Genomic DNA, 18,044 nt, shown 5'->3' on the forward strand with positions numbered 1-18,044 from the left:
CATGACCCTAAGAGAAAGAATTAAGAGACAGAGAGAGAGAGAGAGTAAGAGGAGAAAGCAGAGAAAAATGAAAAAACGGCTAATTGTTTATAATATTTGGGTACTTAACATGTTTATAAAAAGTACATTGGAGATTATTTAGAGGAAGAAACATTTTTGGCTTATATTTTATAAAATATGTGTTTATGCAACACATTAAGTTATACTGACTGAAAGTCACTTAAAGGTATAAGCAGGTTTGAATATCAATATGATAATAAAACTTTTTTCATATTATTTTGATTTGTTGATAAAATGAACATAAACTCTAGATGAACTACCTTAAATATTGGGACAACAACATTTGTGATATTTCCCATAAAAAGTTACAAAATTATCACAGTTTCAAATAGACATTTTGAGCAATATATATATTGATATATTATTTAATCCCATATGCAGATCCTACAATACAGACAAAACTGTGTCTCCATAAAAGACACTAGAAATGCACACATGTACAATAGACAGAAACACCGGCGATCATAATTAATATCAGTCAAGAAATTAATTTACTGATATCCATTCAATATTCTTTAACTATTGAGGGCAATGGAACTAGTTAAGAATTCATAGAATTACTTAGGGAAACGTAATTAATAAATCTTCTTGTCACACTACGTTATTATCATATGTTGCCATCATATTGTAATAGAATGACGTCTACTAGGCAACGCTACGAAATCAACGCTGCAGTTTAATAAGCTTATCTTATAATATCTAAACTTAAAATAAATCAAATCATGTAAATTATATAAATTAACTATTCAAGTTTTATAAAAAGCAGGCGATTGAAATATAGTTCGTTGATGTTTGATTGTTCATCACTTTCATATGAAAATATCTTCTTCACGAATACCTAATAATTTTATTTAATTATTATATATATCACAATAACCTGTTTAAAAATTAAACAAATTAGTTGAAATTTTAAACTGTGATCTCTTTGATAGATTTCTAGTTATATTCTTAAATAAAAAATTGTGTATGAAAAATTTTTAAGAATACTGGTTGAAGGGTATCACAATTTTATCACAGCTAAACCTTTCCACTTATTCTAATTTATTCAATTACATACTTGATTCTATGCAAGCAATACTTTGCTTATTGCATCTTCCCGTATTTCGAAAACTCTGAGCACTGCATAGCAGTGACATTGCATAATATCACCGATTTCCAGCTCACATTTTTACATATACTTACATGATATGATAACATATTACACATAACACAAATTTCCTAGATTATTTGCGACTAATGTGATTAACTTTTGATTGCATATAGAAAATCAGTACAATAATGCAAGTACCATAAATGATATTACTTATACTTGTATATACTATAAATGATATATGGTAAGTAAATACAGTAAAGTGTTTTGCAGTACAAAATTTTGTATGCTGCTTAAAAAAACGTTGTATTGCCTTAAATAATAAATATTTTAAGTGTTAAATGTTAGACAAACTTGAGATATTTTTAATAATGGATTTTTTTGTTGTAAATTATACTTAATAATACACATGTTAAACAAATTCAATAAATAGGTTTTTATTTTTTTTTTCAACTTAATATTTTCTTTAAATAACAAACATTTATATAAGAACTATAAGGGTTTATTAGGTAAGGAATGGTTAACTGTTATATTTTTAAACAAAGTACGAGTATATTTACATATAAACACAATTTGAAACAATAATGAAGGGGAATGAGAAACAACCTTTTGTTAAAAAAATTCTTATTGAACATTCTTAATTACAAAAAAAAAAAAAGAAATGGGAGAATACACTGAACTATTTTTAATTTTAAATCATTTTAAATAAAAAACAAGAAAACAAATTTCATTTATGTACATATACATACACACATTCATATATATATATCTATTAGTTTTGAATTGAAAGCCTGGTTTTGATCTTATTTTGATTACTAACCATTAGTAGAGTTAGTCGTAAGACTTGAGCCATTTGAATTCTTACATACCATAGTTAGTTTTATGAATTCATTTAGTAATATAGATGTATCTAAGAGCATTCGATTTTTTGTTTTATTTATCTCATTTGAATAAGTAGCTACTATAGAGCATTTAGAATTATTGGATTGAGACTACTTTTTGGAAATATTTTAAGATTACTCTTAAATGATTGAGTTCAATCACGGTTTGTATTAACCAAAATAGTACCTACTTACAACATCGGTACATAAGGTTTCATATTATAGGATATATACTTAGAGTGTACTTCAAACAGGGTAAATATTCGTTTATATTTAATAAATACGAGTTATTTTTTAATCAATTTTGGTATTGAATTCAACCTATCAATATATATTCTTTGCAATATTGCAATATTTGCTATTTCAAGTGGTTATCAATTCAATTTCTCATACAAAATTCGAAATTGTACTAAAATTGTATTCAAAATCCTATGAGTTTTCTTTTAAAAAAAATGTAAATATTCATAAATATCTGTACATTCCTTAATCTTTTCTCGTAGAAATATGTATGTATGAATGCTGTTTCGAACATAGTTTGGTTGATATAAACACATTTTATTTGCATATAAAATGTAAGATATTTATTCCAAATAAATGTGCTTGAACTCTGGCATGTTAAGGTAACCTTGGATTTGGTTATAAATTAATGTGTCCTTATGCTTGCTCATTGGGCGATGTAACTATAATCCATTAAATCAGGCAACAAAAGATACAAATGTGACTCAGGATAGATAAATTACGCTTTTTATTAGTTGTACTATGACATTTTAATAGGTTTTTTTTTTCGTGAGTTACCAAAATTGCTAATTAAATTAAACTTACTAAACTCAATGAAATTAGTTAATAAATTAAATTACTGACAATAAAATAAAGTTAAAAATGAAAGAAATTACTTATGCGCAGAAGGTGTACTTCGAAATTTAATTTTAATTAGTGATAGATTCAAATACAAATATGTATATAATAGTAGATTATATCCATTATTATATTATTTTATATCCATTATTATATATTATAATATACTTTATGTATAGAATACCATATATTTTAGCATATACATATTTTTGAAACAAAAATTATGCGTATTTATTCGTATCCACTTTAATAACTTTTTTGCATTTATTTGGATATATATTATTGCTTTTTTATAGACGCTATTTCGATTAGAACTGCCTTAAATTATCAGGATAATATTCTTTGCTTTGAGAAAAGGAAAGAACATACGGAAGTGAATCCATTTTTCATTTTTACTAAAACACACGGAGTCAAAGACAAATATTCAAAATTAATTTTCGATGTTAGAATACTTTTCTTCTTGAAAAAGGTTCATCCAAATATCGCGTTAGTGGTGAGTGCGGCAGGGCGATAAATGTAAAGAAGTTCTTTTATTCATGGAAATTAAATCCTTTTATTTGCAATCATTTTACATTTATGAAACTTATTTAATATAAGCTTAATAATTAAATTAATATAGAATAAAATTAAATAGTTTTTTGATTATATATTATTTTATGATTTCATAAAGTTTTTTCAATCGCATTACATTTATAATGCTTATTAATAGTTCTTTTACTGTTCGTAATTGGAAATTGTAATGGTGCTTGGGGGTTTCCTGCTTCAACACCTTCAAGCGTTTTGGATCCATCTGTATACCTTTTTTGCGAATCGTCATGTAACCATGTTGGGTTGGCATTCCACTTCTCCCCTGATAGGAAGATGATACTATATATCTTGGTGAAATTGAGTACTGAGTCTGTGTTGTCAATTGCTTGGGTCATATATGTAACGTTTTCCACTCTGGTAAGGATTTGTAGGTGTCCAGTGAAATTTCCTGGTTTGAATTTTTCTTTCAGGTGTATTGAAAGCGCTTGAATTGCAGCTTCCTCTTGTATTGCTAGGTGTAGCGGTGGTAAATTTAGCAGTGCTTCCATGCCAGCAGTTGGGGTAGTTCTCATGGCTCTCTTGATATTTAGGCACGCCAGCCTCTGTAATTTGCTCAGTTTAGATCTAGTTCCCTACCATATCAATGACCCACATAGTATGATGAGGTGAGTTTTTATCCAAGATAATTCGTAAATATTTTAACTCTTCCTTTAGGGACACCTCTATATTGTTTATTGTTAGTATGGGGATATCAAACGCCATTTTCCTGGTAAATGGTATAATGGTGGTTTTGGTTGGATTAATTGACAGTCCTTCTTTCCTACACCACTTCCATGTTGTATTAAATGCATCCTACATTAAGTCCCTTATAGTCCTTTTATGGTTGCCTGTAATGATTACTGATATGTCATCTGCATATCCAATCGTTTTATGCCCTTTGTTGTTGAGGATTTGTATTAGGTTATCTGCTACTAAGGACCATAACAATGGTGAGAGTACTCCCCCTTGCGGGCATCCTTTTACTGCTGTAATACTAAGATTGACTTCTCCTAAAGTGGCTGTGATTTTTCTTTGGTTTAGCATATTGGTTACCCATTTCACTATTGCTGGATATGCTCCTCTATTGGAGAGTATAGAATAGATAGATCTAACCTATTGTTTTAAAGTTTGCATTATCGATTATCAATGTCCATAAAGGCATCGAGAGCTGCTTCCTTTAGATTAAGTGTCTTTTTTATAATTTGAACAATTGTATGAAGTGCCTTGACTGTAGATTTGTGACTGTAGAAAATTTGGAATTTTCTGAACCAGTATAAATATTGAAATAAAATTTTCAAATTGTAATATGTAATATAGTTTTTGCCAATGTCAATTTGGCTAGAATTTCATAAAATTTTAAATAACTTAAGAGCTTATGAGCGAATTTCTCCTTGTTTTTATTTGAAACTGTATTTTTATAAATATACATACCCTAAAAAAGTAAACATTTCTTTTTAAATAATTAACTATTTCTTTTTGAAAATTTTGTATGACGGTGGGGTTTCATAATGGGGAATATCATGAAGTTTTTTGAGTCTTTGTAATATAATATAAGTATTCAGTACACCAAATTTTTTTTCTACCTATTACAGAGGCATTCCAAAATTAAAAAACGGATGGTGTATGGTGCCAAATACAATTAAAAAAAAGTACTTTATTATTTTGATAATATCTGTTATATTTTATTATTGTTTAAACTAGTAACCCAGCGCTTTTAGCAAGCACTAAATTTTTTTTTTCTGATTCCAGACAGATGTTAATTGTTAAGTAAATTTTAAAAGTTGTGGTTTATGTGTTAATTTTAAATTACTAGGACTAAACTTGATAGTTAAACTGCATTTAAATTCCAAATTAAGTGCACGTACGCTATGGGTGTTAATTCTCGGATCCACAATTCAAATTTGAAAGGTCTCAATTTTTGACACTTGCAATATAAAAATTATACTTGGCCAAGCAACAAAATTGATGTTTCCAAACACCACTGAAGATAAATATTCATTTGAAAGAGTTTTACTGAAAGGTCAAAAAATTCAATTATCAAAAAATTATTTATATGAAATTTTCTTGATATTACATTTTTTATAATAGATTTATTTTAAAATATACAATATAACAATTTAATTTCTAAATAAAACTAAACCTTAATTATTTGCAGCTTTCATAATGTCTATATTTAAATTTAATTTAAAAAAATCCCTTCGTAATGAATATTTTCACTTTCACTTATAATATAAGCTGAAAAAATATACAAAAATGAACATTGAATCCAAATTTGGATACTTTGTTAATCGTTTCAATTTCCACTTGATTTCATCTAAAATATTTAAGGAATTGAATTTCATTATAATGACGGTTTTGACATTTTGATTTATGTTCATTTCACGTGATGTGCAAATACATACAAAAAATTTGAAATGACAATCTATTAAAATGACAGTAAAGCATCTCCATGTCCTGTATGTAGGCATATCCATATACTTTTAAATGAATTGTGCCAAGCATGTTTAAACATTTCACAATAGAAAATAGAAAAATCCCTTGTTCTTTATCGTAGATTTGTTTTCAACACTTAAAAAACCTTTTAAAATTGAAATCCAAATAAAAAAATCAATGACAGAATCATTTTGTGTCATTTGAAATGGATATTAAATAGAAATAAGCAAAATTCTAGGAAGAACTAGAATGATGCCAATATAAATAGCTTAAATAAAAAGAAACAATGTAAGAATAAAACACATAATAAAAGAAGGCAGATGGTTACTACTCCGATTTAGACATTGTAGGCTTGTACCATGTACTGTTATAATAAATATACTTATGTTAAACTTCATATTATATATTTTGTATTTACATTTAAATTTAAATTTACATTCAATATGATGTATAGAAAACATCATATTTTTCAATTTATTTTTATTTTGTGTTTTTAATTATTCACACGAAAACAATTATATATATATTTATTTATTTTAATGAAAAAAGCTTTTAACTTAAGTATTTTCTAATTTACCTAAGATTTAATTTGTTTTCACGACTATTCCAAAATTGCATTTATTAGTATATTTATTGGACGGAATATATTTATGTTAAGCTCCTAAAAATTAGTATGTGTGTTGGCAAATTGTAGCAAAGTTAATGAATTCAGCCACTTAGCATACATTTAGGCGCAAAGGTGTTGCCACATTTGATGTGAAATCAATTTCACAATTCAGTGCCTAAAGGTTATATCTATTGTCATAATATGTTTTAGTTCTTGTTTGTGCTCTGGTTAATGGGTTTTCCTTAGTTTTGCCCTTGACCAAACAAGAATGTGTTACATTTTGGGTGTGTTTCCGGCTTGCAATCAAGAATTGTTTCACCAATAACACGAAGCAAAAAAGCAAAGTAACATAACATTTACTGATGTATGGGCATAGGCAACTGTGTAAGTATTTTGATACATTTCCTACATTCCTTTTTTTGCTAAATTGTATGGAAACTTTCTTTTTGTCTTAAGTTTTTACTTATATCATTGTACTTGGCTCAACTTTGAAAGTGCAGTTTCCTAAAAGTTTTCTCGCCTTTTCGAGAGTTCAAAGTTTGTTTTGACATAAAAGTTGTTACGTTCGTACATTTTTTGTACTTTACACAATATATTTTGACTTAAACAATAGCTTTTCAACTGGAGGCAGGGTAAAGCAAAGCAAGAAAAGATATTCATTACAAAAATTATATTTTCATGACCCTTTTAAATTGCTTTATTATTTTACTTACTCGTCAATTTCTTCCTCAGAAACCGAGTGACTATTACTAGTTAGGAGAGACATGTTGCTGTATAGTTGCTAACGCAAATGACTTCGAATTTGTTGCTGCAAGTAAAGAAATAAAAAGTTTATTGATAATAAATTGATTATTTATAATTAAAACTTAAGCAAAAAAAAAGGTACACTAAAGGAAAATTTTGATATTAAAAAGATATACTAATTAAACACTGATTGCTATATGTTTCTTTATTTCTGATATTTTGCTTTTAATTAGATAGGATACTAACAATGTACCATAAGTATGGGAGTAGCTACATTAAGCCCACAACCTAAAACGAAAGTCATATTTTTAATGTTCTATTATCAACATGAAAGCAACATATATGGTATTAACGATAATTTTTTCAAACCTTTATTAAAAAATTAAAAAATATTAAATAAAAACAACTGTTATTTAAAAAATTCCTTATATCTTAAAAATAATATTTTTTATAGATAAAAAAATTACTAAATACAAGTATTGTTAAATAAATTGGTAATAACTGCACAGAAAATATTTTAAAATATTTTTCTATTACTTTTTTAATCTAATAATATATAAAAGTTTAAGAGATTCTTTTGGTATCTATTTAATACGTAAAAATTCTAGTCATTTTTAATAAATGAGGAAAGAAAATATTTTGTTTATGGATTAAGCAAAACTTTATAAATGAATAACCATTTTTGAAGAATAAAGAAACTTCTTCGACAATGAACTTCTTCGATGAATGTGTTATATAAAATTCAAAATATGTCGATAGAAGGTAGCCACATAAAGTTGACTAACATTATTGTTGTTGTAAGAGAACTTTGAAACACTATAAGAGAATTTACTTATTAAAAATTTGTCAGCTATATGGATGCTACTTTTAATCACAATGGATCAAAAATATAACCGTGTATCCACCCCAAAGTAGTGACTGCAAATTTGGCTTTCAGCATAAGATATATGATTTTCTGCATCTATTTATAACTATATTGCTGACATAGATACACAATTATTCAGCAAAATCGAGAGAGTAATTAACTGGTTTGCTTTTCCTAAATATTATAAAAACCGTTTTAAATGCAATAAAGGTTATGAGTTCTATATATAGACAATATTAGGCGATACTACAGAAAACTTAAATAGAGAAATTATGAAAAAAGTTCATATTTCCAACATAAGAAATATACACGTTTCAATATATATATAATACATTAATATATGTAATGCATTAATATTATTAACTTAATGAGAATATTATAATATAGATATAAAAAAAATGGTAAATAAATTGCAAACCGTGATAAATTTGGCAAATTACCAGCAACACGTTTGATGTAGAAACAAAATTGGTAATGAACTGTCTGTTTTTATATTATTTTTGAATTCAATGTATCATTAGAAGAACAAAAGATAAGATTAAGAAAAAAATTTAGTTTCATCACAACAAAGCTTCAGTTTTATCGCCAGCAATTGTAACTGCAAATTAGACGAAATACGTTTTGAGATACAACCAATTACCTGACACAACCAAATCTGAAGAATGATTTACTGGGAAGATATTTAAGTTTAATTCGGATTTAATCTTTGTAACTGATATATATTGCGGTAATAAATGTATAAAGCTCAAAAGGATAACTCAACAAATATTTCTCGTACTGCATAAAATTAATCACAGTATAATTAAAATATCTTTATTAAGCTGAAATTTTGTTTAAATTTTTGATTGAATTATATATTTGTTATTATTCTAAATTCGTTAAAGGCTACATTTCATACAGGTAAGACAATAGGATCGGACACTTTTTTCAATAATTTTCTAAATTCTAAATTTAACAATCCATTATTAAACAAAGTAATTATAGGGAAAACTCTTTCGTCATACCCGAGCTAGCCAAAAAGGGTGTTGCAGGACCGCACTCGGAACACCTAAATAATCTCAGCATATCACTAACATCATGCAAATTGTTCCTGAGTTCTTTCTGTAGTAATATTTTTAATAAAAGATGGGAAGACTGTGGAGAAGACGATGGGAGTGCCTCTCATCTACTATGTTTTTGCCTAATCTAATCTAAGGACCCATTTATTTTACGCAATAGCATACAATTCAAAAATAGATAAAGATTATGAAATAAAAATTTTTTACTTATAAAATCTGCTAAGTTTTTGTTGTTGTAAAATAAAAAAAATAATCGTTATTTTTTGGAGATCCAAATTGTTTTTGTATAGTAATTTCTTAAATACTTAAGTGCGGTGTATCACAAAAAAGGTAAAAAAAACTCTAAGGTAGAGTGTGCCCCACTTAGTAGAATGAATGGAATGAGCAATAGTTTCGCTTCTTGTTGGCTAGACGATTACTGTGTTTATGTGCTTATTTGGATAATCTTCAAACTCTCAACAATATAAAAACGATTAAATCTCGGGTTAAGGCTAATCTTAACCTAACCTATGCTAGCTTTATACCAATAAATCATCAAAAATTACCGCACTAGAATTCAGTAAGATGCCACATGGAACGCATTTCATGTGTGAATATGAATATTGATATATGAATATTAAAATAAAAGTTTGATCGATATTCTTGTCGCAAGTACGGTTTATTCACATTTATTTTTGAAATCAAAATATTAAGAACTCTATATGAATTTATTGAACTCATTTATTGAACAGTTTAACATGGTACGAGTATGTAAAATAAAATAAATTTCATCATTTCTATTTGATAAATTGATAATACATATAAAAAAAAACAGCAACATTTTTACGTATTCTATAATATCTAGTTGTGCAAATTTGACATTAAAAATGTTTTGTGTATTTTATCACTTATGTATGTCATATATTTTGACAATCCTGATAAGCATGTTGTTATCATACTTAACACAAATTCTATATTTGTATTACAACGTCAATGTTTAAAATGTTGAGTTGTATTATTTAGCCATTTGTAGTTGACAGTTGCCAAAAAAAAAAATATACAGATAAAACAAAAAAAACTAAAATAAGACCTCAAGGGCATAAAGGACGTATAAATAAATACGTAAGTAATCCTGATAAATATATTAATATTCACGGCATTCAAAAGGTACTTTTTGGAGAATATTAGTATGTGACAAGAATTAACTTATAGCAAAATAAAATGGCTGTACTGCTTAGAAAAAGAAATGAAAACAAGAATTTGTACTTATAGTTGTAATAATATAACACACGTGTATCGATTAACAATTTACTAAAGAAAATTTAGTACATGCAAGTCAATATGAGATTTAAATAAATAAGTAAGCAAGAAAACCTATTAAAGGAAAAACTGACTTGTCTGTAGCTTATTTATCCAAAATCTTAAGTAAACAAATAAATTTTCATCAAATTGACAAAAGTTGTAAAACTTTTTAAATGCTGTGGTAAGCATTTCCTTTAACTAGAATTTGTTGAAAATATTCTTGTTTAATGGTTTCCGCACTTAATAATTACCGCTATTTAATAAAAGTGCCAAAAAATCCGCTTAAATACGGCAGTAAAAAATTGACGCATTACGACACTGCGCCACAAAAATTTTATCGCACTGCACTGCTGAGTAAAAGGTTCAATTGATGTCGGAAGGAAAAGTTACAAAATTTATTAAATTTATGAATTTATAACAGCCAAGCGTTTTTAATTTTGCATCGCACAGGATATGCCGCCAGTCGAAGAAGCACGGATTAGCCGTATACGTGCAGGACTGATAAACAAACAAAAATCGCCAACAAATTAGCTCGAGAAGTAACACGCATGATGTTGGGATTGGGGACGGCTCGATTTTGTGTTCTCATATTTTGTGTTTATTTTGTGTTTATTTTGTTTTAGACTTACATTTTTCTCTATTGCTGCAGATTCACAGATTAGACACGTAAACGACAATTCAGCTACGTTATTTGTATGCGAACGCAAATGAGATTATGCCCCTTGAGTTAGGCTACAAAATTTTAATTCAAGACCTTAACGTGCTTAAAAAGTTCAAGGATATGAAATGCAACTAAACAAGAAATTATTTACTGCCGCAGGGTATTTTAATATTTTATATAACAAAACGTAAGGTGAAATAATAATTTCAGTAGCTTTTAATTAAGATGTAATTAACATATAAAAAATTAAACCAGAAGAATTATAAAACAATGCCAAAAGGTTTCCTACTATATATGGTAAATGTCTCGTAATTAAGACTAAAACATTTTGATTAAATTTTATTATACTTCATTGCAAAATTACAATTAAGCCCTAAATTACTTTGTGCCATGTCATTAGTAAAATGCTTATGAAAAATACACCGCAGCGCCTTAATTAATTCATTAAAATTTTATGTGCCTAAGCAAATTTATTTAATAAATATTTTGTTAAAAATTATTTATCAATTAGGTATATATTTTTAGTCGCAGATACTTGTATACTTGCTGCTGAAATTACACCCACTGCGATGTTTTCGTAATTAATGTCTGCTTAAAAGTTATTTGATGCCAATTAAGTGATTACATCAAGCAATCTGCTTACTTGTTGTGCTTATTTACACGATATTTGACAACCAACAGTGCTGACAAAAAAATTATGTTAATTAATTAGTTTAATGAATTTGTATCAAAAAGTTATAAAATTTAATTAACAATTAAGTGAGTTAGTAGCAAACTTGACTAAGCATCAGTTTGATGATTTGTATATAAGAAAGTTACTTTTCTGCTGAAAGTTTTTAGGAAGTTGCGATGACTGCCGCAATCATTCTCAAATTCAATAGAAATTAATCTTTTGGATTTAACAAAAGTTTTTACAAATCTTTTATCAATAAATTTGAAAAAAAAGAAGTAAGTTTTTTTATAATTTTATATAAATATGGTTTAATACAAATTATTTGTTCATATTAAATTTTATTAATATTTTGGATTCAAAAAAAATTGTATTCAAATTTTTTTTCAAAGAATTAAAGGAAAATATTTTTGTTTAGTTTTATATAAATTTTTTATTAACAAAATATTTATTATTATTAAATTTTATTAATGTTTTGAATTTAAAAAAACTGTGTGCAAATTATTTATCAATAAATTTAAAAAAGAGTTATTTTTTTATTTTTAAATATATGTTTTATTAATCAATTATTTATTGTTACTAAGTTTCATTTTTTGAGTTGTATAGAGTAATGATAAAATCAATTCATTTTTATTTCATTTTCATTATTTGAATAATATAAGAATTAACATTTTTAGTTTATTTTAAAAAATAAAATTAAACAATATATAAAAATTATAATATAATGTTTTATTAACAAATTATGTACATATTATTATTTTTTTACGGTTTTGAATAGAAAACAATTTTATGCAAATTTTTTATCAATAAGAAATTATTTATTTTATTAAAAAATTATTTATTAATTAATTTAATTATTTATTTATTTTTGTTATTAAATTTTATTTTTTGAGTTATATAAAGTAATCATAATATCGATTACTTATTTCACTTTCATTATTGTAATAATACAAGAATTAATATTTGTACTTTATTTTAAGAAAAAAATTAACAAAATATAAAAATTATAATAGTAGTTGAATATTAATATATACTTATATGTATATAATTTTTGTGGACTTACAATTTATTTTTACATAACGATTGGCCTCTTTTGAAAAACGTTATATTTGCAATTTTTTATATAATAAAGTATTTTTAGCTTTTATGAGCTCCTCAATAACTTTTAATAACATCCGTTAATATTTTATTTGCAGAAAAAGTGGACATCTAAGTATTTTATTAGTGTGAAAAAAACAATTTGGTATAGTTTGCAGCAAAAATAAAAATGTGATATAATAAATTAGTTTGTAATAGAAATTATTCAGCACTAATTTATATAATATTTTATTATAAGTTGTTTGCAGTGAATAAAAAGCAAAAGGAAAACTTATTCAAAACTAAAAAAGTAAGATATTTGGTTTTCACAATTATCTTCATTTTAAACTTTTACTAGATAGCATATCTAAACAAAATGTTACATTTTTTGATACCAAAGTCCAGTATCATCAAACCTTAAAGCATAGTTAGCTAAGAAATCTTTATAATGTATATAATCAATATCTGAATAGGAAAGATTTTATATATTATAAATAACGATTATTATTATTATTATTATTAATTTCATATATGTAAAAACTGTTCAAAAAGCTTTGTCTCTTAAAAGGAGTTATCATCCTTGAGAGGAAGATTTTTGTTAATTCCCTATATACATTGTGACCGAAAAGTTTTCGGAAATTCTCATTTAAAATTCGCGCGCTGTATATTTTTCGATATTTTAAGTTTATGTAGTTTGGCAGCACTGTCCTTAATTACTATGCCAAAAATGAGCGCGATCTGTCAGACAGTTCGTTTACGGCAGCTGTTGAAACCAGTTCCCCTCAGTAGTGCGTTGCGAAAAAACAATGGAAAAAAATATTGAACAAAGAGTTTGCATCAAATTTTGTGTTTCGAACGAAATTTCGTGTGCAGAATCGTTGCGAATGCTACAAAAGGCTTATGGGTAATCAGTTTTATCGAAAACTCAAGTTTATGAGTGGTACAAAGCCTTTCAGGACGGTCGTACGACCGTCGAAGACATGCCGCGTTCTGGACGACCTTCGGCCTCTACCACCGACGAAAACATTGAAAAGGCAAAGGAAATCGTGTTCCAAAATCCTCATGTGAGTGTTAGAGAGATAGCACGAGAGCTAGGCATCGGTCGTGAGAGCTATCCGCCGTAAACGGCCTCAATTGTGGAAGGATAATTCATGGATTTTTCATGACGATAATGCTCCCTCGCACCGAGCCAACATTATCAACGATTTTAAGGCCAAACATTCAATAAATACCATCGAACAGCCACCGTATTCACCTGATCTTGCACCGTGTGACTTTTTCCTGTTTCCCAAACTCAAATTACCACTCAGAGGAACGCGTTTTGAATCCATAGAAGACGAAAAACAGAATTCGCAGAGGGAACTCAAAGCCATACCGGAAAGCGCCTATAAAAAATGTTTTGATGATTGGAAGAAACGTTGGCATTTGTGTATCGCTTCTAATGGAGCATATTTTGAAGGAGATAAAATAAATATTGATGAAGATTAAGAATTTTGCGTTTGTACATTGTGACCGGAAACTTTTCGGTCACAATGTATACGTCTGAGATGACTTTTTCATTTTATTTTCTCTTAACAATTTTTTTGAGGTCAGCTTGTAGTCTCTTTCACAACTTCGAATTTATAGCTGTCAATAGTGATGTGATTCCAAAGACGCTTAGGAAATTTGCTTCGCTTGCTTTTTAAGTATTTTCAATAAATATAAATAACACTTAAATGTGTTAAAATAAATCGGTACGTCCAAATCACACACTAATTGTTTAAATTGTCGCTTTGTTAATTTATACATGCCGAAAACTAAGAGGAAAAAGCGCCGCTAATTTTTTGACGGACAGACCGACTTATTTTTAAACAATATAATTTTATTAACAATACAAAAACAAAGCAATTATTTTATTTTGGAAAAAATATAAAATAGGTATAAGCTCATTAAAACTTAATAACATACAAAACAGAAAACAATGTTAATATTTATTTTGTAGAGTTATATATATATATATACTATATACTTTCACGCAAACACAGTTATATAATGTTATAATGAATAAAACATTACATATATTGTTTTTTCTTGCATCAAGTTTCTAAACATGACTCAGTAATATAACCGCACAAAATTAGGTATTAAAGTTTCGTGACACATTTTGATAGTAATGATGTTGATATGTTTTACGAGTACAATATAAAATATTTATAGAAGGCTAATATATATTTTGAATTTTTGACATATATATGCTAAGTATAGATTTAAATATAAATATAATTACAAATACATATTACATAAATGCAAAAGCAGTGGAAAGTAGTAGCACTTTTACCTTAAAGAGTAACTAAATTATGAGTTGGATTTGCTTTGTACTATACATTTGATAAAGTTATATGACAACAAATCGATTTTTTCCGAGAAATTGAAGATATCTTTTACTTTGGCTTTATTTCGCGGATGATTTTCTGTTCGTGATGAATTTGGCCACCAATATCATATCATTTATCACCAATAGACTTTTTTTGTAGAGCTAGACAAAAGAAACAGTATTCTGTAGTCTCAGTTAAGCTCACTTTGTTGAGATGGTCACGCAGGCCTTGGTGACAGATGATCATAGTTTTTGTACTAGTTTTAGTGTATTTAGTATATGATCCGGTCTTTTGAGTTTATTTTAAGTTCCATTGTTAACCTTTCTACGAGTACTACAAACAATAATTCAGCAATTCATTAACTGGTTGTTACTTGCCAGTAATTGTAGTGATCAATCGCCAAAATTCTTCAGATGAGTTTTAAAAATAATTATGATTTGTTTGCTGCTTGACTATTTAAATTTGATAAATAGGATTCGACATGGCGATGGCCCACTATAGTATTTGTAATGTGGTGACTTTAATTGCCAATATTATATGAAAGACATTATTAGGAACCAACAGACTGAATAATGAGATTCCAGCCCATAGAATTGAATAGCTAATTCGGAACTAACAAGATTATTCGTAGTTTCGTTACTATCAATTCTATGGTAGTATGAGCAAATCATTATCTCGTTTTTAATTGCCAATAACTTTAGCAAATCATTGCGGAATAACGTTTTAATAGACTATCCAAGATAATAATGATTTGATTGACTTCAGTTGCTTTCTATGAGGGACCTTGTTATTAACCTTCTGTTACCATAATAACTCTCCAGTTCTTATAATTAAATGTATGCTCCGTATGCCAAGCGCACAGTTTTTGCTTGTCTTAAATTGAGTTACTTTTTTGGTTTGATTTATTATTATAAATTATGTATTAGGTTATATAAATTATTAATTCATTTTTTCGGTAAGGACATTATAATTTTTTTGTAGGTAATTGCTTAACAAATAGAAAGGTTTTATGAATTGAAATGTTTACAGATTTATATACTCATTAATCATTTAAAATTACTCTATGTACTTTGTTTTAATGTTTACAGCTAGGATACTTGATATATTAAATAAATTTTATTTTTAAATAACACTGCCCCAATTTTATATGCATATCCTTTATTAGTAACAGCAATATTTGCTCTTAATACTTATGAAACCTTGAAAACAGTTATTGCACTATTAAGTATGAACTCATATATTGTATAATATGTATTCAGTTGCATTCACATACTTATTGGTAAAATATATATATATAACATATACAAATACATAAATTTAAATTTAAAGTGCTATGTTTACATAAAGGATATATGAACGATTGGATATTTGGATCAAAATAAAAAATTTAAACTTAAAAAAACATATTTACATCAAGGATATTTAAAAAGTTATGGTATGTAATTTCTAAATAAATACAAAAAAATATACCACAATGTGTACCACAATGTGTCAGTAGTATAATAAATCCTATAACCGATACACGAAGGTAACAATAATTTATCAATAATAATAGTAATAAATTTATCATCAGTAGCAGACAATTTTATGAGCATAAACTTAAATAAAATAGTCATTTTGATAAGTAGTAAATCATAAAGAGTAGAGCAGAAATATATTTTTATGTATGTATAAATAATACAAGAAACAACTCACTTATATCATCAATATAAAAGTATGTAACTGAATGCCATTCTTATACATGTTTCGATTGTATATACAATAATTTGAAAAGGAAAAACAACAATTATGGAATTATATAGCAATTACTATATTATAACAAATGTTTGTATGATTGAAATAAAAAAGGGAAACATCAGAAGTTTAACTATTGATTTTCTTTCCTTGCTATGAAAAGAAAATATTTTCTTTTTGGCAACTAGTAATGATTTTTTTCTGTATCTATGAGTTGCAGACAACTTGATTTAAGGATAATTCTACAGTCTTTTTTTGCTTATAGTTTTAATGCTTTTATTTAATACTATATTGAACTATATTGAAATTTCTTTCAACGTTTTTTTAATTACTTACATAAATTTAAATTTGACTTTTAATTAGCGGCAGTTTAATGTCCTTGTAGAATTTGTTTCATTCAAACTGTTTTTATATAAATTTTATTTATTTTAAGCACAATACTAAATTTTATTTATTTTATGCACAATACTGTGATGTCACAAATTTGGTGTATATTATTATGATATGATTTAAAGTTTTATTTTACTTAACGTATTTTTAATGACCAATTGGATACACGTCTACGTCTAACACCCCGTAATGTACAAAACTGACTACTTAACCGAAAATTATCTGAGTGTTTTATGCCTCAAACTAGTAAAAAGAAAACAAATTGAAATGAGTAGAAGAAAAGTACAAAACTCTTAACACGTTATGTTTTCCACAAAACCGTGTAAAATTTGCAGCTGCTGCGCGTTTTACACTCAAAAAGTTTATTTACGCACACACTATCACTTATATATTTACAGTTATTTAACTCAAAATAAAATTTCTGACTCAATTTTCTTATTTCACTTTTCTGTTGTTACTGCTGTTGTACGAACTCATCACTCAACTGACTGAATGTAAACAAAATTATTCGCATTAATACAAAAACAACAAACACATCAAAAAAAATTTTAGTACGAGACAATAATATTCGCTTTAGGGCAATAAAAAATGTTAGCCATTTTATAACTGCATTCTCCATACAATCTTAGCTTTACTCTCATTTGATAAGCAATAATGCCTTAGCATTTGGCTCGCAAACAAAATGACGTGAACACAATAACAAATAATGAAGCACAT

At 26.9% G+C, this 18,044-nt stretch overlaps 1 protein-coding gene across 1 annotated transcript in view; it reads right to left on the minus strand.

Annotated features, from left to right (window-relative positions):
- LOC119678757 (uridine phosphorylase 1-like) overlaps positions 1-17,492 on the minus strand; it is a 34,313-nt gene extending 16,821 nt beyond the window's left edge. The window contains exons 1-2 of the mRNA XM_038090799.1: positions 17,274-17,492; positions 7,207-7,301 (exon numbers count right to left, since the gene is read on the minus strand). Of these exons, the coding sequence (XP_037946727.1) occupies positions 7,207-7,259 (53 nt within the window). The 5' untranslated portion in view covers positions 7,260-7,301; positions 17,274-17,492. The remainder of the gene's footprint in view (positions 1-7,206; positions 7,302-17,273) is intronic.
- Positions 17,493-18,044: the final 552 nt, after the last annotated feature.

The sequence above is a fragment of the Teleopsis dalmanni genome, chromosome 2 (assembly GCF_002237135.1).
Source record: "Teleopsis dalmanni isolate 2A chromosome 2, ASM223713v2, whole genome shotgun sequence".
Taxonomy (NCBI): Eukaryota; Metazoa; Arthropoda; class Insecta; order Diptera; family Diopsidae; genus Teleopsis; species Teleopsis dalmanni.